Genomic DNA, 22,732 nt, shown 5'->3' with positions numbered 1-22,732 from the left:
TTCAATCTCACTTAGCTGGCTGGACACTTTACTTTTTACTTTAATATGACAACCCTTTTCTCTCTTTCTGATTTGGGATTATCTCCTCTCTTTCCGCTGCTGCAGATCTGGAGAGTAGAAGGTTCAAACAAAGTACCCGTAAATCCTTCAACGTATGGCCAATTCTATGGTGGAGACAGCTATATTATCTTGTATGATTACAGACATGGAAACAAGCAAGGGAAAATCATCTATACCTGGTATGGAAGCTTTCTTTTTTTAAGCACAGAGAATTGTGATGGAAGGGGGCTGTGGATACTCTGTGTGTGTGTGTCTGTGTGTGTGTGTGGGAATACTTCATCTTTAATGCCAGTCCATTGCAAAACCTGCAGCAAATCAACAGAAGTAATAGAAAACCTATATTTATTGCCTAAATGAATCCATTTAGTGATAGTGCAGGAGGAAAAGACCCCTAGGCTCAGATACAAAAACCCTTAAAGCTGATTTCCACGCATGGAGGAAGGTTGGTAGGCGTTATGGTGGAGTCCCCATGTGTTGGTTGCCTCTTTGTAAGACAGGGAAACGACATCTTTAGGCTTCCGGGAAAGAAGAAAAAGTAATTAATTTATCACAGAAGAAGGGAACTACTTCTGAGTATTCTTTAGCTAGAAAATCCTGAAAAATGGTTGCTATAAGTCAGAATTTTGACCAAACTCCGGGAGGCAGTAGAAAACAGGAGGGCCTGGCATGCTCTGGTCCATGGGGTCACGAAGAGTCAGACACAACGACTAAACAACAAACAACAAGTCAGAATTGTCTTGACAACACATGATTATTATTTAAAATAGTTACTTGGGATTATTATTTAAAATGATTAGAAATATCTGGCTATTTATTGTCTACTGGGCTTTCTCTCTCTCTCTCTTTGATAGGGGTATGTTGTGTTTTACTTCTAATGCATAGCAGCATTGAGGGAAACAATCTCAAGTAAAACAATGACAAGCAAGGTTATTAGGTTACTTTGGCTCATTTTAGGGATTCTGCTTCAGCCCTTCTCTTTTATCAAGATTTCTTTTTTGTGCGCTCTCCTGCCCAAATCCTCTTGTGATTCAAGCTTTGTTTCACTGGGCTTGGAAAATCAGTCCTGCCTCGTGCGCTCAAGATTTTTTTTTCCATGTTGTTTCTTTGCAGGCAAGGTGCGGATTCTACTCAAGATGAAATTGCAGCGTCTGCCTTCCTGACGGTCCAACTGGATGAGGAGCTAGGAGGCACCCCGGTGCAGGTATCAAGGACAGGGGCGACCGGGGGGGGGCATCTTGACAGGCGACATCATCTGTGGCGCAGGGGAGAGAACTAGGTTTATGAAGAGAAACTGCAGAAGTCCAAAGTGATTACAGGGTTAATGAAAGATGAAGATCTGCACAAATGATCATGGCTGGATCGCCCTAAGACTAGAAAACACATCACTGTGTGTCTAGATGAAAACATTCATTGTTTTTAATGGGCGTAAAGGACACATTAAGAAACCCAGGTGAAATCTACAGTGGACCCTCTTCTTACAGAATTAATCCGTATTGGAACGGTGGCTGCAAGTCGAAAAGTCTGTAGGTCGAATCTCCATTGACCTACAATGCATTGAAAACCGATTAATCCCATAACTGGCAGTTTTTATTCTATTTTTGTTCCATTTTGTTTTTTTTTTCTGGTCTGTAAGTCGATTCTCCGGCTACAAGTCAAATCTAAATTTTGCGGCCAGAGAAGTCTGTAACTCGAAAAGTCTGTAAGTCGAGCCGTCTGTAAGTCGAGGGTCCACTGTATGTCTGCACGAGCCTAGGAAATGGATTTGAATGTTGATATAGAGCAGGGGTTCCCAGCCTTGGCTGTCCAGATGTTCTTGGACTAAAACTCTCAAAAGCCTTCACCCCCCGGCATTGATGGCCAGGATTTATTGGTTTTATAGTCCAAGAACACATCTGGGGAGCTAAGGCTGGGAACCACTGATGTCGCGGAAAGAGAGATCACAGAAAACCAACTTAAGGGGAAAAGAGAGTCGCTAATGAACGGACTGTTGGGTTCTGTTGGGTTCAAAGGCACAAGGTGAGCCCATAATGATGCCCCTTACGGACAGCAACAAGTACCGTATTTTTTTTCATGTATAAGACGCCCTCCACTTTTCTAACCCAAAAGTAAGAAATCTAAGTGGGGCTTAGCAAGTGTAGGGGGGAAAGGGATCAAAACCCTGCAGGATCGCTTTGATCCCTGCTTTCCCTTCCACTTGTTTTTGTTCTCACCTCAGCTTATTTCTGTATTTAAGACGACCCTCAATTGTTATTCTAAAAGTATAGTCTTATACATGGAAAAATACGGTAATTTTGTGTGCTTGGTGGTGGAGCCGGCTTGTTTTCAGGGCAGCGTCACCTGACAGGATGAGACGTGAAGAAGCATCGAGTTAAAAAAAACGTTTTTCACTCCATAGATTTTGTTTCCTCACAGAAACGAGTGATTGAGGGCAAAGAGCCACCTCACCTCATGAGCTTGTTCGGCGGGAAGCCTCTGATTGTGTATAAAGGGGGCACCTCCAGGGAAGGGGGCCAGACAACCCCAGCACCGACACGCCTGTTCCAGGTTCGATCCAGCACATCTGGCGCTACCAGAGCAGTAGAGGTACGTGAGCCCCTCCACACACCCCCAAATAAAGTTCATGGATAGATTACCTGGATAACTACGCCTCTCTTATTCACTGTTGGCCATTGCTTTTTCACAGAAGGGTTAACGGTCCTATATAAACCTGTGTCAATTGCCTCAAACCTGATTTTGGGTTGTGCACATACACCACTGTTGTTATTGTTGTTTTCAAAATTGGGTTCGCCGAAATTTTTACTGCTATAATGGGAAGAGGTAAGGACCTGGGGATGGAATATTTTTTGGCTAGCGTTAAACAGATTTTGGACATTGACGCTCAGAGACCGTGATGGAAGAGGCAGGCAAATTCAGGCAGTAAACCCCATCAAATCAAAAAGTCAGATCGGGAGAGAATAAGTCCGGAGAGGTCAAGAGAAGCCAGTTCTCGACTAGCTTACTCTTGGCAAATTCAGGTGGGCCGTGCTCAGAACCATGGCCAGCTCCCCATGACCACCACTGGGCTACCGACAGTCAAGTCAGGCCTTAAAATTGGACAGCCACTAGATTTCCTGGGGTGCTAACCAAAATCCTTCCAAGGCCTGCGGTCGTTTCTACCATCTCGTGTTCTTGCATGTTTGCGGGAGAAGAGAATTCCGGTAGCACAGGAGCTGTCCTGGAAGAGATGCCCTATAATGGGGACGTCTACATCACCCGTTCTAATGCCACGCACTCTTGCGTTCCTTTACAGGTGGACGTGGCTGCTAAACTTCTGAACTCCAACGATGCCTTTGTGTTGAAGACGCCTTCCACCACCTACCTCTGGGTGGGCCAAGGAGCCAGTGACAGTGAAAAGGCTGGCGCCCGGGAGCTGGTGAAAATTTTGGGAGCACGTGCCACCGAGATTGCAGAAGGCAGAGAACCAGGTTTGGAAAAAAAAATCTTCACCTCCTGCTTTCCCTCTCTTGAGCTTCTCTGCTCCTCATTTTGGACCTCTGGCCATTTGTCGTGGTCTTTCCTGGAAGCCAAGAGATCCGTGCGGTGGCCAACCAGGGGGGTGAGGGTGTTGACACAACCTTGTGTAAAGCTCTCCCTTTCCTTTACACAGATGCTTTCTGGAGCGCTCTTGGTGGGAAGGCTGCCTACCGCACGTCCCCGCGGCTGAAGGACAAGAAGATGGATGCGCATCCCCCTCGCCTCTTTGCCTGCTCCAATAAGAGTGGACGATTCACCGTGAGTATCTCACTAGCTTTGCTGGCACACCATCCAGAAGACCGTATTCTAGCGCATCAACGATTGGCATTTATTGCAGTTCCCACCAGATCCAACCCGTAGAGACTTTTAATTGGATTAGACTCAGGCGGAAGGTTCTCTTGAGATATTTATGCATCTGAACACCGCCTTTTTGCCCTTCCGGTTTAGATTGAAGAGGTGCCTGGAGACCTGACCCAGAGTGACTTGGCCACCGATGATGTGATGCTCTTAGACACCTGGGACCAGGTATATCTTTTTCTCCCATAGAACCAGGTCTTTTCATGTGTATTCGAGCCGAGACGTCTCACAAGGCCTTAGACGAGAATTTGTGTCTCACTCAAGGAATTTTTGCTTGGCTTTTAAAAAAGGTCTTCATCTGGGTCGGAAAAGACGCTCAAGAGGAGGAGAAGACAGAAGCTCAAACGTCAGGTGAGATGGTTGGTGGGTTCTGGGGTGCTTGCTTTCTTGACAAAGAGCCCTTCGAGCCTTTTATAAGCTAGGAAGAACAACACCGAACAGACGCATGACTCAAAGCCAGAATCCAGCCGGTTTAGCTCGCTTGGGCCACACTCTTCTCTGCCTCCCTGGGGAGAAAGTCTCACCGGGCAACCCACTCTTGATGGTAGAGGGAGTCATGCTCCCCCCATCTCATCTAGCCTATGGGATGGGCTGGCCGAGGGACAAAAATGATGCCCACATTGAGTCTTGATTCTTCCTGCCCCCCACGCAGGTAGACAGAGCTTACTCACGAGCAGACTCAGCCCTTAACTCCACTTCTAGGATAGATCTGCCCATGGGCACCTAATTTTATATTTTTAAAAGTAGCAATCACAATAACTTCCGAGCCACCGCTTTTGACTCTTTGTCTGTTTATTTTGGCTAGAAAACGGGTGCCAGTGTCTTAGCCGTGGCCTCCCTCCAAGCTTCTTTCTGTCTCTATGGGTTTTTATTTTCTTTTGTTTGCGCCTTTACAGCAAGGAGATACATCGAGACCGACCCTGCCAACCGTGACCGGAGAACTCCCATCACCCTGATCAGACAAGGGTTTGAGCCGCCCACCTTCACCGGCTGGTTCCTGGGCTGGGAAGATGATTACTGGGATGTCGATCCTCTAGAGAGGGCCCTGGCGGACTTGGCTGCATAAAGGAGAATTGCTTTTTTATATGGTTTTTTTTTTTTAAGAAACAAGAAAAAAACACCGGCTTGTCTTCCTTGCTTCTAAAGAGGCCTTCCCTCATTGTTCCGGTGGATGCAATTGGGGGACTACGGTACTGGTCTCATTTTAACTCTTTTTTTAAAAAAAGACTAGCTCAATTCAACTGTACGATAGCTGGGTAATAGTTCAGGCCCAACCACACCATGTAGGCGCTTGATGACTGCCTTTAATAAAGCTTAACGTGGAACTTTTAACTAGTCGTTGTGTTTCTTTTCCTGGAATGGTCCTCTCTGTTCTGAAAGCCATTGCTAGTCCCCATGTTGGGCTAAGATAGTGCTTCCTAGCCTTGGGTCTTGGGGTGTTCTTGGACTGCACCTCCCAAAACGCTTGCACACTAGCTGCGTGAGCAAATTCGTTGCAGTCCAAGAACTTCCGGGGACCGAAGGTTGGGATCCACTAAGGTTAAGATTTATAAGGGAAGTCCTCAAGAGACAGGGAGATTCAGAACCCGCTCGGGCCAGATTTGGACCCGTCAAAGCTGGCGGGAGAATAATGTTGTGTTTAATATGAAACGGGAATTAGATTTCAAAAGATCCCGGGGCCCCGATGAATGGGAAAGCGAGACAAACCAAATAAGCTGCTTTTGAAATCATCCCGACGCACGGCTTCTCCCGCTATCTGTAACACCTTTTTCACGTCACCGACCAACTTTTTTTAATCAGCCTCCAAAATAGCAGCCAACACTAATGCACTGCATGACACGTCCCATCGCGTTCGGGCACCCTGGGAACGAAGACGGTTCTATCCTGCACACAGAGGGTAACACTTGGATAAGAGACCATCTGTGAGCATCAAGTGTTGTACGCAATTTCTTCTTAGAGGTGGCTCTGTGGATTAGAAGCCATGCTTTGCTGGCAGAAGAGTCCCAAGTTCAAATCCTGTCCTTTCCAGATGGGGCTGGAAATACTCCTGCCCGCCCAAACTCCCCAAGTTGGCAGTCAATAATACCAGACAAGGATCTAACTCAGTCTAAGGTATCATCTTACGGGCATTATCGTTACACACCTCTGGGAGATAATGGTGGAATGGGGCTTCCAGATAGACCTCTCCAAGCACTGCCGGTCAAAACATGGAGCAGTTCCATTTTCTCGAGGTTTAGCCCTAAAAAATAACAGCAGCTGCGAAAGCAGGAGAAATACGGGGGAGGCTTAGAAAGGGAAGCGGGCTGGATCACTTGGTGGTTTAGGTCTCTGGCTGCAGAGCCAGAGGTTCGGAGTTCGATTCCCTCCACTGTGCCTCCAGGCTCCGATCGTGAGCCACGCCTGCTAAGGATGGAAGAAAACCGGGTGTACAAATATTTTAAATAAATAAAGGGTGGGAGTAGGGCAATAACAAAGGGGTCCAGGTCTTTACCAAGGAAAACACTTTATTTCTGTCTTGGGGGAGTCGGGAAGAGGGAGAGAACATAATATAAAACTTTAAAAACCCCAGCTGACCCCTATGTAACACTAGCAACCGACGTCGCTTTGGGGCCGTGAAGTCCTTGTGGCCTTTTTTTGAGAAGAGCGGCTCGTCGAAAAACCAACGCGCTGCGTTCCCACCACCGCGTCTCCACGATGCCGAGCTAAGAGTAGCTGAAGACAAGAGAGGGGTTCCGTGGACCGGTCTTGGGGGCCTCCGGGGCGTCCGACGTCAAGCAGCGGAACTGGAAAGAGACAGGGCTGTTGCCGATGATGACCGAGGCTTCCTTCATGATCCTGGGGGTGTTGGATTTGCTCGAGGGCGTTCCTTCTGAGGGAGGAACCACCTGGAAGGCAGGAAAACCGGCAGACCTCACACTACAGCAGCAGCAGTTTGACAGTACCGCAACTTCCGTGGCTCCACACTGTGGAACACCGAGACGGGTCGATGGGTGAGGTTCTTAGGATTCTCCACTACAGCGCACTAGTGCTTGCAAAGCCTGGAAGGATAGCAGAGAATGGTAAGTACCTTGCCATGTTATAAACCTCACGTCTCGTAGGATGGAGCCGTGGCATTTAAAGCCGTCTCCGGCTGCTGCCGCCAGATTACGTGGGCACCCTCTTCAGAGGAGCCCCTTGAACCCCAGGCTTCCCCATGCGAAGGATTTACAGTGGTGCCCCGTTTAACGACGAATCCGCATAGCAATTAAGTTTTTGTGATCGTTTTTGCAATTGCATTGCTGTTTCGCTTACCAATTTTCGCATAGCAATGATTTTTCAACAGCTGATCGGCGGTTCCAAAACGGCCGCTGGGTAAAAAAAATGGCCGCCCGCTGTGTTTTCACCTGGATTCCTCACTTAGCAGGCAGCGAAAATGGCCATCGTATGGAGGATTTTCACTTTAAGGTGAGGTTTTTGCCCATAGGAACACATTAAATGGGTTTTAATGCATTCCTATGGGCTTTTTATTTTCGCATAGCGCCGAATCTGATTTTTGTTGCACAGATTATTGTCACTATGCGGGGCACCACTGTACCTCACTAATGAGCTGCAGACCCTCTCCCACCCCCAAAAAAGGGCACTCTAACAACAGCGCATGGTGGATACAGCGCCGCATTAGGCGGCTGGACATATCATTGCTGGCAGCTGCCGCGAGAGAACACGTGGAAGGGAATGGCTTTCATTTAGATCGGATTGGTTCATCCCAGCTAGGTCAGAGAAGCTGAGCTAGCTGCTGACGGAGATGATGACACCCATGTAAATCCCACTAATTCAGTAGGTCTGCTCTGGTTGGGAGTGATTGGGGCCAACAGCCGCGTAATCCCCTCAAAATACAAGCAAGTCTTGAGGGTTTTTTAAAATGCATACACACTCACTTGGACGGGAGATGCTTACCTTTACTTGCGTCCTCACGTTCTTGATTTCTATAAGCTCCACCTTGACGCCCCAGCCTCTGGCAGCTTCATCTACAGTGGACTGTGTTTTTTAAAAATGTTTAATGTTACCAGCTAGGACCAAACGGAAGCCTAGAGACTAATTGTTTCAAGGCATCATGAGTTACAAATGAGAAAAAGTATAGAAATATTTGTAATAATTTAAAAAAACAGAAATATAAAGCCACAAACTTTGCTTAGCTATACTAGCTGGCTGGATAGGTTTAGAGATCTGTCTGGAGAGCCCGAGGTTGGGAGTTCGAATCCCCCCACTGGGCCTCCCGAGAGAAGAGCCAGCCTGGGTAGCCTTGGGCAAGCTGCAGGGTCCCAGGGTGCCCCCTAGAGGAAGGAAACGGTAAAACACTTCTGAGTGTTTCCTACCTAGAAACTCTAAAAAGGGCTGTCATAAGTCAGAACTAACTGGCTAGATAGCTCAGTGGTTTTTGTCTCTGGCTACAGAGCCAGAGGCTGAGAGTTCGATTCCCCCCACTGTGTGTCTCCTGGGAGAAGAGCCAGCCTGGGTGGCCTTGGGCCAGCTGCACAGACTCAGAAGAAGGGAAAGTGAAAACACCCTTCTGTACCTGGGAAATCCTGGAAAAGGTTGCCAGAAATCAGAGTTGATTGATGGCACATGAGGAGGAGGAGGCGAATACCTGAATTCTCCGGGCAACGTTTTCCCGATTGCAGACGAGGTGCGACAGATACATGGTTCCTAGAACGTTCCTCATGGTCGTTTGAACCAGGAGCTTGGTGGCTTCCTCCGCGCTGGTGACGCTGCTTACGGCGATGGTGGGATTTTGGATTCGGTAATACAACACGCCGTCGACATCAAGCACGAGTGGGTCTTTGGTAATGATCTAGGGGAGAAAACCGAAGTAGGGGGGAGAAAGACGAATCAGCTCACATGGGTGACCAGGGAAAGCAATGGAACTCATGCCTCAAAGCCCAATCATAGCCACATCTACAAAAATGAACATTACTACGAACTCTTTTTTTAAAAAAAAGATTTTCACGGGGTCAAGTGTAGCTTAGCTGTCCGGGAAAGCAGCCAACTCATTTAGATTCAATGAAAAGAAAAGAGAGTGAAAGAGAGAAGCATTTGATAACAGGACATCGAAAGACGCAAACACAATGTGACTGATGATGGTTAGGTTTCTGCTTGATTCGTTCTGAGCTCGTTCTGCGTACTTATTTTTGCCACAAAAGAAACAGGTGGGGATCCATGATGCCCATGGACAGAGATGAATTTCCAGAGGCGCTTGGCTTGATTTCAGGAGGTCTCTTGCGTGCCCTTGTGTGAGACCTCTGAAAAAGGGGATGTGCCCCTCCGTAGACACCACATTCCCAACAAAATCAGTTCACGTGAAATGTAGTGCTGGAGGAGAGCTTTGCAGGTAGCCTGGACAGCAAGAAAGATGAACCAGGGGGTCCTGGATCAAATCAATCCCGAACTATTTCTGGAGGCAAGAATACGGAAGCCAAGGCTGTCCAACTTTGGGCCCATCCTGAGAAGGCAGGAGTCTCAGGGAAAGATTTGGTGGAAGGCAGCAGGAAAAGAGGAAGGTTGAATATGAGAGGGACTGGCTCTCTAAAGGAAGCCACTGGCTTGAGTCTACAAGAACTGAGCAGGGCAGTTGAGGACACGACGTTTTGGAAAGTGGTGATTCATGGGATCACCGTAACACATAACAATAACAACAGGGAGTGGAAAGAAAAGAGAAGAGAAGGGAAGGGAAGGGAAGGGAAGGGAAGGGAAGGGAAGGAAGGAAGGAAGGAAGGAAGGAAGGAAGGAAGGAAGGAAGGAAGGAAGGAAGGAAGGAAGGAAGGAAGGAAGGAAGGAAGGAAGGAAGGAAGGAAGGAACCAACCAACCAACCAACCAACCAACCAACCAACCAACCAACCAACCAACCAACCAACCAACCAACCAACCAACCAACCAACCAACCAGCCAACCAGCCAACCAGCCAACCAGCCAACCAGCCAACCAGCCAGCCAGCCAGCCAGCCAGCCAGCCACCCACCCACCCACCCAACCAACCAACCAACCAACCAACCAGCCACCCACCCACCCAACCAACCAACCAACCAACCAACCAACCAACCAACCAACCAACCAACCAACCAACCAACCAGCATGCTGCCCTCAAGGGGATTACCGTCCCTTCAGACCTTCAGGAAGGGACGGTAATCAGGAACCAGACCTTCACAGGAAAGGGAAAAATGTTAAGCAGGTGGAAGTCCATTTAGATTTTTAGGATGAAATCCCAAAGAAACTGAGTGCCATGGAGTCACACCCTTGTCTATTTCTGCAAGGGAAGACATTCAAGGTCAGTGGCAGCAGGTGACTCCTGATTTCAACGTCACTGTGAATCCACTCCAGGTTTTAGCCTCCCCTTTCCAGGAGCTCTCCTAGGTGCTGAACCTGTTTTGGCCATAGGGTTCCACACCCCGGGGTAGCTCCTTTACAGAGTAAAACCCGTAGTAGATTCACAGAACCACTGAAGCTGGAGTCACCAGATGCCACTGTTTAGGATGATTTCAAGAGCATGCTGGTTTTAACTGGAGGAGTCACAACGTTTTGGACACGAGAAATTGTAACAAATAAGCTGGCAGTGCCTCTGAAGAATGGGAGAAAGCCGGGAAGAGAACACTTACTTCCTGGAGTGCTATGTAGCATGCTTTTGTCCTCATGTCCACTCTAATAATCTCGTCTGTACAGGGCAAAATAAAATACACCCCTGCAGAAAAATAAATAAATCACAATAATGAAGCTATTGTGTATACTCACAACCTCTAATAGCAAGAGCTTGGTTGGCAGCCCACAGCAGATCTAAAAGTGCTTCCTTTTGTGACATAAACACCTTCGCTTCCTGCCTTGCACAGGCTGCCATGGGAAGAGCACAACTTTGTCATATGCTCTCTTGAGGACACCCACATGCCCTATTTTTAAAAATATTTTTGGCCACTAGAGGGTGCAAGGAAGGTTTCTAGAAAGGTTTTTTTTTCCTTCTCTAAAATATTTTTGGCCACTAGAGGGTGCAAGGAAGATTTCTAGAAAGGTTTTTTTTCCTTCTCTAAAATATTTTTGGCCACTATAGGGTGCAAAGAAGGTTTCTAGTAAAAGAAACCCCACATATTTTATAAACTTTTTTTAGGGGGTGAAGGGATAGAGTCACAGAAGAGACCACGGGCCCTCCTAGGCGGAGTGGCTGCCACCTCTGGACATCTAGAGGTTCCTGATGCCGACAGACATCATAACACACAAGAAAGATGAAACCCAGCCTTGACTGGAACAGAATTCCGCAAGGGGGGAGCCACCATCAAGAAGCCCCTGTTCCTCATACCCACCATGCGCATTATTTTGAGAGGCCATCTAATAAGTCGAGCCTCCAGCGCTGATCTCAAAGTGCAGGCAGAGTTGATGTGCACTCCCTCCTTCCAATAATTTGGACCCCAGATGTTTAGGGTTTGAATAAGGAACACATACGTCCTGCAGTCCATCCATAGGTCCCCATAAAAGAGGTCAACGTAAATATCCTTCTACTTTCTCGACCGAAGCATGCTATACTCACCCGGCCCTAACGGCCCTCCTGGGCGCATGTGGCCCAGTCTTAAGATAATACCTCGCTCAAAATCATTAATAACCTGTAAAGCAGACACAGAGGAAGGAAGATGATTACAGGCTGATTATAAACCTGTACGTTTTTTTCTCAACCTTTCTCCCCCACCTATTTTGACCTACAGTAGTTCTGTGCTACTTTTGCACCTTCTGCTGGTGATGCACGTAGAATGGAACACAAGGGGGGGCCGCAACGCAGAACGTTCACGTTTGGGAAAGAATGGACGTTAAAATGATCCTTTTCAGGCTAAAAGGTGACGGATTATAATGCTGTAGATCAATTATAGGCAAAAAGGGTGGAGTGGGGTTCAGCTCCAAAAGGTTGTTGGCAAACGGGACATATTTTATTGTCTCTGGTTTTGCTTAATCATGGGAGTGAAGCCGACGAAGCATCTTTAGGTAGAGCTAGGAGAGAATTTACTTGCAGCTCACGAGAGCTACATCTGTCAGTCCAAGCTGACAATGCTAGGGTAGATGGATCAAGGACCTGGCTGAGTAGACACCCACTTTCGACATTGCCGTAGACAATGCACACAACTTGGGATCACTACAAGCCGGACCAGGGGTGATTGGTGACTCCCCGTTCCAGGAATGCTGTGGATCCATTTCTGGTTTTAGTCTCTGCTTTACAGGAGACATGCTAGGCACTCAATCTGACTCTCCAAATAAGGTCGGCATCTTGGATAGTGTGAAGACTTAAACCTGGAGTGGATTCAGCGCACCCTTGGAATAGGAGTCACTAGCCGCCACTGACTCGAATGAAGGCAACATGATGATTCCGCAAGATGATTCTTTCCTGTTGTTCTGCGCTATGAAGTCACCTCCGACTCAGGGTGACCCTACGAATGAGCCATTTCCAAAAATCTCCTGCCCTCAATTTTAAAAAGCTCAGCTTTCCTTTTTTACCTTTAGGCAAAGCCAGAGGGAGATGGGGAAAGTCAAAATGGTTAAGACGAACGAAAGGGCTACCAAAATGTGTTCTCCCACTTCGAGGCCCTGTTTGGACTTCCCTGTGGAAAAAAATAAAAATAATTGGCTGTATTTTTTTTTTAACGTACATTTGGAAATTAAATACAGATCTTTCATGTCTTCCTGATTGTGTGTTTTTTTAAAGCCGAAATCTCTGCACCCAGAAAAAAAAATTATGTGGTCTCTGAACATTGTGTGTGTGTGTGTGTGTGTGTGTGTGTGTGTGTGTGTGTGTGTGTGTGTGTGTGTGTGTATTATCGAAAACTCTTGTGTCGCATTAAAGGATCCACAGTTTTATTCAGCCTCAGTTTCTGTGGAGGCTTCCAGCTTTATGGAATGCATTTAATTCAGCTCCTCATTCTCCCCCCCACCCAATTAGAAGCTTCCTGAATCCAATCCAATTCAAGGAGTTGGATTCAACTCCTTGAATCCAATTTTTTAATCCTGACTAAAGCAGAACTGTTCAATCAGTGGGGTTTGCATAAATTTCATCTTGCCATTCAACAATTGATTCGGTGGATCTACGCTGGGCTTTAGCGACTGGATGAAGAAGGCGACATTCGAACCCAGGCCTCCATCCCTCAATCCAGTACACGACACTTAATAATTACTTAACTAGGTATATGTCATTTATCAAGCATTATTACGTACATGCTGGGGCTTAGGTAATGAGGAGGCTGCCTTATACCCAATCAAACAGCTGGATCCATCTAGTTTCGCATCACCAATGTCAAGTGGCAGAAGTTCCACAGACCTTGAAAACAGTGGCCTTTCCCAGCCTTGCCTGTCGGGGACTAAAACTCAGGACCCTTGGCATGCAAAGTATATCCGCGGGGAGGGGGAGAAGGGAAGACAAGGAGCCAGCCCTCTGCATGTGCTCAGAGGCAACTTTGGCGTGCTCTGTGTGTGAAGGGGGAAGGAGTTTGGAAGTTACTCTCGTTTTAGCAAAATCCTCGTTGATTAGAAATTAGATCCTCAGGTTCACCCCCGCCTAAAAGAAAAATATGGGTCTCTAAGCAAATCGGGGGGGGGGGTTAATTGAGCCCTCAGCCACCCCTTCCTGTCCCCAGGTTTACTACGTACCAGGGCCACTTCGCAAATCTTGGTTGTCTCGCTGGTTTCCCGTCTCAGGCAGTTCCACTTTTCCCGAGACATCTGACTCCCCATCCTTCATGAGGACTACTTGCTTGCTTAGCCTGGGCTACTGTGCCAAACGAGCTGAGCCAAGCCAATCCTAGCCTCCCGGCTGGAATGGCGGTCGATCCGTTTGTTAAAACGTTACCCTCCCTCTCCGTTCCTTTTTTTTTTTTCTCCGCCCGGAACGCTTCGTTCCAGCGCAGGAGCTGAAGCTGAGCCCCTCTGAACCTTTCAGGAAGCCCCCCAGGGCAGTGGCAAGCGATGCCGAAGAAGGCAAGCCAAAGAACGGGGGAGAAGAACGGCTGCGAAACGTTTTACTGTTGGAAGCGCTTGGAACGCGGAGTCACTTCGCGTTCCGCGTTCTTTTTTTGCGCACGTTGCGCCAGGAGAGAGAAGAAGTTTTGCGCAAAAGCAGGAGACTAAATTAGATCGCGTTTGCGAGGGGGCGGGCGTGGTGAGGTCAGGAGAATGAAATGAAGTAACAATTTTAAATTACTTCTGAATAAACTGCTAGGGAGAAGCGAGAAGCTCCTTGGAAGCGCCTTTTTCTCCAAAAGGAGCCAGCCAGTCCCCTTCTCTTGCCGCTGTTTTGTGATTAATAGGAACCATTCTTGGCTTTATGATCCTCCACCAACATGATAAATGCCTTTGAAAAAAATAGCCCAATAACGTAGTAATTCAATCAGGTATCATACGCCCCCAGCCCTCCTCCTTCCCACCTCCCCGCAGTGAGTTCCAAAGTTAAACCCTGCACTGAAAAAAGATTTCCACTTTGCTTGTCTGGAATCCAGAGGCCACTCGCTCATCATCATAAAATAGAAAATGCAGAATTGCATATGCTTGGTTTATAGGTACAGATGCAGCAACAGAACCGATTTGTGTTACCCTGTTTCCCCGAAAATAAGCCCTAGTAGGATTTTTCAGGATGCTCGTCATATAAACCCTACCCCCCAAAATAAGTCCAGGTTAAGTGAAACCCCTCCGTCCACCCTCGTGCAGCAACCAGAAGATGATAGGACTGTATTTGAATCAATGTAGATGGTTGTGCATGGAAAAAATAAAACATCCCCTGAAAATAAGCCCTAATGCGTTTTTTTGGGAGCAAAAATTAATATAAGACCCTGTCTTATTTTCGGGAAAACATGATACTGTATTTGGAGGGAATGATCCTCAATGCCAGCCAAGAGGAGAAGGCTGTGACTGAGTAGCCTATTTACGTCTTGCTTGTCCAGGTCAAAAATATGGGTGGGCAACTCCTTGAATCCTTGGGATCCTTCTCTGTGGGTCTTCGTCATTAAATCAAGAAAAATGATACAACACACGGAGAAGTAAGAAGAATGTCCTCTGTAATAGAGCAGGATCTCAGCCTTGCGTTTCCCACCATTGGTTCAATGTGTGCGTTGTCTAATATCTTACATGTCTTAAGAGAGAGAGAGAGCATCAGGAGAATCAGGAAGGGAAGGAGGGGGAGAGGAAGAAAGAGGGTCATTGCAGATTTTATTAGAGCGTCAGGCACATCCTGAGAAGGCAGGATTCCCTGGAGAAGACCACCGGGCTGGGAAAGGTGGAAGGCAGCAGGAAATGAGGAAGGCCGGATGTGCGATGGACCGACTCCTTAAATGAAGCCACAAGCTTGAGGGCAGTAGAGGCGGGATATTTGGGAGACGGCTCAGTTAATGAGTCAGAAGCAGCTTGAAGGCACATCACAACAAGAAATAAATTTTATTGATATATTAAGTGGGGAGGGTATGAACGAAACGGCCGTGTATAAAAAGGATCGAGGGAAAGCAGGCAAGGAAGAAAAACCTCTGTGATAAACCATTAATGAATGACTTAAGTCTTTCTTTGCCCTATACAATCTTCCTCGCATTTTAAAGCCCAGGTCGGCTTTGATGGCTTCCGTCAGCCCTTTACGCCCAGGACAGAGCGGAGGATGTCCAGAGGGAGTGGGAAGACGATGGTGGAGTTCTTCTCCGCCGCGATGGTGGTCAGGGTCTGCAGGTAGCGAAGCTGGAGGGCCGCGGGGGACTCGGCGATGACCATGGCGGCTTCCTTCAAGGCCCGGGAGGCGTTCATTTCACCCTCTGCGGCGATGACCTAGAGAGAAAGCACAAGTCCGGCCAGTACTCATCACCCAGTGGCCTTACCATGAGTCAGAGTGAGTGACCCATTTGGTATCGCATGAAAGAGCACCCATTGGTTCTTGGCTTCGTTGGGACTGTTGTTTGACTCCCAGGTAGGGGGAGAGATTAAAAAGCAGAGACATCACCTGGCCGACAAAAGTCCACAGAGTATGGAAGTGAGAACTGGACCATAAGGAAGGCTGACCACCGAAGAATTGATGCTTTTGAATTGTGGTGCTGGAGGAGGCTCTTGAGAATCCCCTGGACTGCAAGGAGAACAAACCTATCCTTTCTGGAGGAAATCCACCCTGAGTGCTCATCGGAAGGACAGATCCTGAAGCTGGGGCTCCAGTACTGTGGCCATCTCATGAGAAGAGAAGACTCCCTGGAAAAGACCCTGATGTTGGGAAAGTGTGAAGGCAAGAGGAGAAGGGGACGACAGAGGACGAGATGGTTGGACAGGGTCATCGAAGCGACCAACATGAATTTGACCGAACTCCGGGAGGCCGTGGACGACGGGAGGGCCTGGCGTGCTCTGATCCATGGGGTTACGAAGAGTCGGACACAACTAAACGACTAAACAATAACACAATCCTCCCCTCCCCCCAGCAAGCTGGGTACTCAGTTTGCCAACCTTGGAAGGATAGAAGGCTGAGTGAACCTTGAGCCGGCTACCTGGGATTGAACCTGGATCGGGAGCAGAGTTTTGGCTGCAGTACTGCAGTTTAACCACTGTGCCACAAGGATACTACAACGGCTCCTTGATGCTGTGACACTGGTCTTTGCTCCTTTCTAGTTGGCATGGTGGGCATGCCAACTAGCGTGGCTTGCCCACCATGCCACGCTAGTTGGGTCTGATGGGACGTGGAGGCCACCGTTTGGTGAAGTTTGCTTGAGAGGATGATCTTCCTGGTCGGTTGGGAATCTAATTAAACAGGTGGAATTTCCTACCTTGGCCCTCGCTTCCCGGGCGGCTTCGGCTTCGGCAGCCATGGCCCTCTGGAGCTGGACGGGGAGCTTCACGTCCTTGATCTCCACCCGTTCCACCTGTATCCCCCACTCTTCCGTGGTTTCGTCCAGCGTGGTCTGTTAAAAAAGGTAGGTCAAGAATACAATCCTTCCATCATGTGCCATTACCAAGGATTACCAAGGAGCAAGGAAGCTAAGACAGGTTTCAATGGAGTGAATAAATTAGTTATTTAAGACTGCTTCTGTGCAATATATGGTGTATTTATTTATACTGCCCCCCCTTGTGCGTAGCACTCTCTAGGCAACAGTAACTTCAATCAAATAAAAGCTAAAGCAAAAGAAATGTACCATTTTGATCAACAAATACTTTGCCAGAAGCAAAGCCCAATTCTAAATAAAATAAGCATTTCAACAGCTTAAAATCGCAGGTCAACATTAGCGGAAGCCACTTTGAAAAGTTCAGCCATGTCTTAAAGACTTGGAAGAGAAGGAAGCTATCGAACTTTTATTGGACGAAAGAGACAGGGCCACCGCTGGCTTACTCGTATTTGCACGGTTCAAAAGTGGGTTTAAAGTTGTTTGATTGGGTGCATCTCAACCCGGACGGGACATTTTGGAGATTCATTCATTCATAGGGTTGCCTCAAGTAAGTCGGGGTGACTTGAATGGCACAAAACAACCTGAGATCTCTGGATATGAGGAAGGATAGATAGATAGATAGATAGATAGATAGATAGATAGATAGATAGATAGATAGATAGATAGATAGATAGATAGATAGATAGATAGATAGATAGATAGATAGATAGATAGATAGATAGATAGATAGATAGATAGATAGATAGATAGATAGATAGATAGATGGATGGATGGATGGATGGATGGATGGATGGATGGATGGATGGATGGATGGATGGATGGATGGATGGATGGATGGATGGATGGATGAATGAATGAATGGATGAATGAATGAATGAATGAATGAATGAATGAATGAATGAATGAATGAATGAATGAAGTGGCTTGCTAAGCAATAGGCAGAATATTTCACATGATCTTTTGCTATCCCAAAACACTGAGATTAGCCATATCCAAAGGGCAGATTTTCAATTTCTGTGCTTCAGAAAGCGGCTCGATCTGTTATGATTTTTAAAACTCCACGGAGACGCGAGCTTTTGGAAATTGCTTAGCCGTACCTGCATGCTGCGCGCAATTTCTTCTCGGTCGGAGAGAAGCTGACACAGGTTTTTGGTACCCAGGACGTTCCTCAGGGTGGTCTGCGCCAACAGCCGTGTCGCCGGATCTGCATAGACCACGTTTGCCACGGAAAGGGTGGCGTTCTTTACTCGGTAATAAACCACGCCATCCACGTAAACCGTCACAGAATCTTTGGTAAGAATCTACAACCAGGAGGGATTACAAGTAAAATAAGAACAGAATTTTTTAAAAAATGTCTTGAATCAAAATATATCTACTCAGCACATCAGCAGAAGCTGCAGACAGACAAGCTCTCTGTTATTAAACTGAACATCCATTGAGCATTTAATTTTCAAGCAGAAACGTCTCTCGCTTTCCTTCTGCGCTTTTCCTAATTTCTCAAATTATCGCTCGGTTTGTCATGGAAGCAGCTTTGGTTAGCTGTACCGAGCTAAGCCTTTTTGAGGAAGTCAAGATTTTGTGGGGAGAAAAATCCATGCTTTTCCTCCTGCCTGCACTCTTATAAGGATGTTCTGCTCTGTCTGTCAGCCTTCAACAGACCCCACTACCTTCAAGGCCCACAGATCCAAAACATGGGTGCTTCTGTAGACCCTAGGAAATTAACGCAGAATCACACCCATGAGGGGTGGGAGTTGGGCGCCAGAGGATCTGCAGGGTTTAAGCTTTACTTAGCGACACAAGTCTCTTTTATATTTGGTTTTCGCAGAGGAGCAAAGAGGTCAGGGAAAATGGAGTTACCTACTTCTTGCGGCGGGATATCGAAAGAGATGGTCCTCATATCCACAATGATAATGTGGTCTATGAAAGGCAAGACAAAATATATACCTGCGGGGAAACAGAATAGAAGCATGAAATACAGCCATCCTGAAACATCCACTTTTATGTGTTTGTGTGTGAGAGAGAGGAGAAAGAAGACAGAAAAAGGATGATCCATGGGGACATTATGGGCTGGAAGATGGGATCTTCAGCAGCCTAAAGATAAAGAAACATTTTAATGCCCGTGTTTTGAGAAATCCCCAAAACGGCAGGTTCAAGATGTTTAAAGCTCTTAATAGCGTAGGACCCGCTACCTGTCGGAGCATCTCTCCTACAGAAGTGCTGCCCCTTCCACTTGATCTTCCTTGGCTTCACTGCCACGGGTGGCCACGCCACAGGGGGAATGAAGGCCTCCATTAGAATGCAGGGCCTTCTCGGTGGTGGCCCCAGCACTCTGGAATGGGCTTCCTCTAGAGATCCAGCAGGCCTCCTCCCTCTAGAGTTTTAAAAGGGAGCTAAAATCTCTACTATCCAGGGAAGCCTTGAAGGATATTCTCCCCCTCCGTTAGTGTCCCTTTTGCCTCTGTGCCACCTGAAGGCTCTTGTTACCATTTGGTCTATTCATCAATCAATCAATCAATCAATCAATCAATCAATCAATCAATCAATCAATCAATCAATCAATCAATCAATCAATCAATCAATCAATTGAAATGGTCAGTTGACTTATTCAATAAAAACATATTTATGTATGTATTCAGCAAAAATCAGTTGCATGTTCATGGAAAACAAGATGAATCCAGGAATAGGTGATACCCTTAATCGACCATTAAGAATATAAAACAAAACAGTCTGTTTACTTTGTTTGTTTTGTGAGTTTGGGGTATATTGTCTATTTATTATGTTGGTGGGTGGGGGTTAGGGTTTATATGATATTGTACGGATGAGTAGGATAAAAGCATCAGGAATGAATGAATGAATGAATGAATGAATGAATGGATGGATGGATGGATGGATGGATGAATGAATGAATGAATGAATGAATGAATGAATGAATGAATGAATGAATGAATGGAAGTCCGTGGAACTGAGCAGGGCTTGCTTTTATCCAGACAGAAGACTTTGACTTAGAAGGCAACATACAGCTATTCTAGATTTTCTCTCCTTTTATGGCAGATTTTTTTTATTTCTAGCCAGAAAAAAAGCAGAAGAAACTTAGTAAACACGAGATGGTGACAGACAAGCCGAGGTGTCTGCCTCTGAGAAAAGGGCATGGGTCGTGCACCAAAAGGGCTTGTTTTGGGAAGTGCGTTGTGTCATCTTTGTTGTGCGTTTAGCAGCAAGAGGAAAAAGAGCTGAGCTTTTGTAGCGAAAAAGCAAAAAAAAAAAAAAAAAAAAAACAAGAATCATCAGAGTCCTGGCCAGTTGAGCCATAACTTAAAATATCCACCTGGCCCTCTTGCGGTTCCTTTTCGGAGATGCCCCAGTCGAAAGATGACCGCTCGCTCGTATTCCATGACAACCTGGAAAGAAGAGGTGGGGAAATTAACATTTCGTTCAAGCCTTTATTTAGTGGTGCTTTTGCCTTCGATTGCACACATTTCAACTGCACAGAAATGTAGTTTACGCCAGAAATGTCACTAATCTCCTTCTGGGGATGGAGTGAATCACACACTAAAATTTTATTTTACAGGCTAACTGTATCTGTGAGTCATTTTTCCATTTATTATTGGCCATCAAGGTGTGTTTGACTTATGGCAACCCTAATAAGATTCTGAAGGTATGTGAGAGATTTATCATTACCACCCAAGTGAGTTTTCATGGCAGAAATTCAAACATTGATTTCCAGAGTTCTTATCCATCGCTTGATTCACTGCATCATATTAACTTTCAGTCACTTAATGACAGAATACTCTGTGCAGTTTTCAATAAAAATGAGAGGGAGGGAGAGGGAAGGTGAATAAGAACAGCAATAATGCAGCATTAAAAAAATCCCAGTAAATATTTTATTTTACCTGTATGCACAGCCATATGGATAAAGGAAAAGTTAAAACGACCGCAGCCATGATTAAGCCAACGAGGATCCATTCGAACAATCCGAGGGGTTCCTCAGAGCTTCCTGGATAGGGGGAAAAAGTGGGCAGAATATCTGTTTGGAAGATAAGATGGTCATATTTCCTCAACGGCTTTTTATTTTTTTCCTTCAGCTTTCGAAATCAAAAATTATGTTATTTTGGTGGCCTTATTTTGCTTTCCAGTTGTGTACAAAGCCATGTGGACTTTGTACACAGCTGGAAAGCAAAATAAGGCCATCAAAATAACAGCAACAGGTTTGTGGATGTCCAGCCTGATGAAGGGTCCTGTTGGATCTGAAAGCTTGCTTCTGTCTGTGAGATTAGCTTCCATAGCTGAGCAGGGATTCAAACCCAGGGCTCCAGAGTCCTAGCCCGTCGCTTTATCCACTACACCACACTGGGGAATCCCAATATTAAATCTTAAATAAGTAATACATCTTTACATCATTATCTACATCTTAAAGAATCATGCACAAACTTTTTTTAAAAAAAAATTGAAAACCTTCCACTTAATGGCAGCTGCAAGCGGTTTGGGGTCATTTCTGCTTATGCCCCTTTTTAACCACAGGGGTAAAAAAAAAAGCACCTCATTTTCAGCCCCCCTCAATGCTTTGGACTACCCATCCCACCATCCCATTCCACTGGGGCTGATGGGACTTGTAAGCCATTGCATCTAGAGGAGGCACACAGTTTATTTTATAAAGTTGCATCAAATCGGTTTCATTCATAAAGTTATATAACTTTGGGGAAATTCTGCTCCTCTTGTAGATGCGGTGGCTTACGAATCCCATCATCCCCAGTGATATCTATCTATCTATCTATCTATCTATCTATCTATCTATCTATCTATCTATCTATCTATCTATCTATCTATCTATCTATCTATCTATCTATCTATCTATCTATCTATCCATCCATCCATCCATCCATCCATCCATCCATCCATCCATCCATCCATCAAAAATATTGAAATATCTATATATATCAAGCTCGCCCCATGGATGGGAGGGGGTCATCCTTGCAAATTTCGTTTCCCCCCCCCCCCCTCACCATCTATCCTGGGACTGCCTCTGGTTCCTCGAAGCCCCTTCTCTGCATCCTGCATGATGCCTACGGTGGACCTGCCCAGTTTGGCGGAGGACGGAGCTCTGGAGCCCGATCCACCAGCCGCTGGACTTTATGGGGCCCGATCCACCCGCAGCCTCGGCTTAGGAGGAGGCGGCGGTTGCTCCAGCGCACGAGCCCCACTCCCCGCTTTGGTGTCCCCCCCCCCCTTTGCCCGGGCACCGATTCCGCTTTCTTTTCAGTTGCAACAGGCATTGCTTTTCTTTTTGTTTTTTATTTATTTAAAAAAAACCACAGGCGTGCAATGTTGTGGTCCTTGCCCTGCAACTCCCAGAGGGGGTCGTAGGGGATTCTGGGCGTTGTGGTCGAAACAAACAAAGCACAAACCACCCTCCACCCCCCTCACGTCTGCAAAACACAAGGAGAAAAAAACGAAAACATCCTTTGCATCTCCAGCCGGGGGGGGGCAATTCACGGAGGGGGGGGGCAAAGGGAGCCTCCTCTCGAGTAACGGGGTGGGTGGGGTGGTCCCATGTTGCGGCTTAAAGGCAAGCGGAAGTGCATTCCCAATGAAGGGGGAGGGAGGGAGCAGCAGAATTGCCGCTTCAACGGTGCACTTTGGTCGGGTCTCCTCAGGTGCAACTCCGTTTTGTGTGTTTTTTTTTGGGGGGGGGTCGTCATTTTGCTCCCCGACCAATTTGGGTGCAGGACTTCTTGCCAGTAAGCAGGCTTAGAGGACTGGGCTCTAAACCTCACCATTATGGCGCATGTTCATTTTTTTTTCTCCTCAGGAGTATTTTTATTTTTTATTTATTTAACTTATATGCCGCCCGCTCTACCCAAAGGTCTCCCAAAGTAAAACCTCCCCTTGAACTCCATGGGCTTCTGCCACCCCCCACA

General features: G+C 46.6%; 3 protein-coding genes across 6 annotated transcripts in view; 1 reads left to right on the top strand and 2 right to left on the bottom strand.

Annotated features, from left to right (window-relative positions):
• GSN (gelsolin) overlaps window positions 1-5,262 on the top strand; it is a 37,319-nt gene extending 32,057 nt beyond the window's left edge. For all 3 annotated transcript variants that reach the window (XM_072985205.2, XM_072985203.2, XM_072985204.2), the window contains exons 10-17: window positions 106-239; window positions 1,171-1,261; window positions 2,473-2,643; window positions 3,350-3,524; window positions 3,707-3,831; window positions 4,021-4,098; window positions 4,221-4,281; window positions 4,827-5,262. In XM_072985205.2, coding sequence (XP_072841306.2) covers window positions 106-239; window positions 1,171-1,261; window positions 2,473-2,643; window positions 3,350-3,524; window positions 3,707-3,831; window positions 4,021-4,098; window positions 4,221-4,281; window positions 4,827-4,996 — 1,005 coding nt within the window. In that variant the 3' untranslated portion in view covers window positions 4,997-5,262. The remainder of the gene's footprint in view (window positions 1-105; window positions 240-1,170; window positions 1,262-2,472; window positions 2,644-3,349; window positions 3,525-3,706; window positions 3,832-4,020; window positions 4,099-4,220; window positions 4,282-4,826) is intronic.
• LOC110082921 (stomatin) lies at window positions 4,828-14,226 on the bottom strand. Of its 2 annotated transcripts, none has more exons than XM_072984716.2 (7): window positions 13,573-14,226; window positions 12,427-12,530; window positions 11,474-11,546; window positions 10,557-10,639; window positions 8,555-8,758; window positions 7,864-7,944; window positions 4,828-6,815 (listed from the first exon to the last, which is right to left on the bottom strand). In XM_072984716.2, the coding sequence occupies exons 1-7, from the start codon at window positions 13,661-13,663 to the stop codon at window positions 6,633-6,635; spliced, it is 819 nt and encodes a 272-aa protein (XP_072840817.2). In that variant the 5' UTR covers window positions 13,664-14,226; the 3' UTR covers window positions 4,828-6,632. The 2 variants fall into 2 exon arrangements, with proteins under 2 accessions (XP_072840817.2, XP_072840818.2); XM_072984717.2 differs by having other exon boundaries at window positions 6,673-6,968.
• Window positions 14,227-15,333: 1,107 nt separating this feature from the next.
• On the bottom strand, window positions 15,334-22,188 carry LOC110082965 (stomatin-like). Its single transcript, XM_020800968.3, has 7 exons — window positions 21,818-22,188; window positions 20,708-20,811; window positions 20,143-20,215; window positions 18,679-18,761; window positions 17,915-18,118; window positions 16,701-16,835; window positions 15,334-15,723 (listed from the first exon to the last, which is right to left on the bottom strand). Exons 1-7 carry the CDS (start codon window positions 21,870-21,872, stop codon window positions 15,529-15,531), a joined length of 849 nt encoding a protein of 282 aa, XP_020656627.3. The 5' UTR covers window positions 21,873-22,188; the 3' UTR covers window positions 15,334-15,528.
• Window positions 22,189-22,732: the final 544 nt, after the last annotated feature.

The sequence above is a fragment of the Pogona vitticeps genome, chromosome ZW-PAR (genome assembly GCF_051106095.1).
Source record: "Pogona vitticeps strain Pit_001003342236 chromosome ZW-PAR, PviZW2.1, whole genome shotgun sequence".
Taxonomy (NCBI): domain Eukaryota; kingdom Metazoa; phylum Chordata; class Lepidosauria; order Squamata; family Agamidae; genus Pogona; species Pogona vitticeps.
This window is presented reverse-complemented; position numbering and strand designations above follow the sequence as displayed.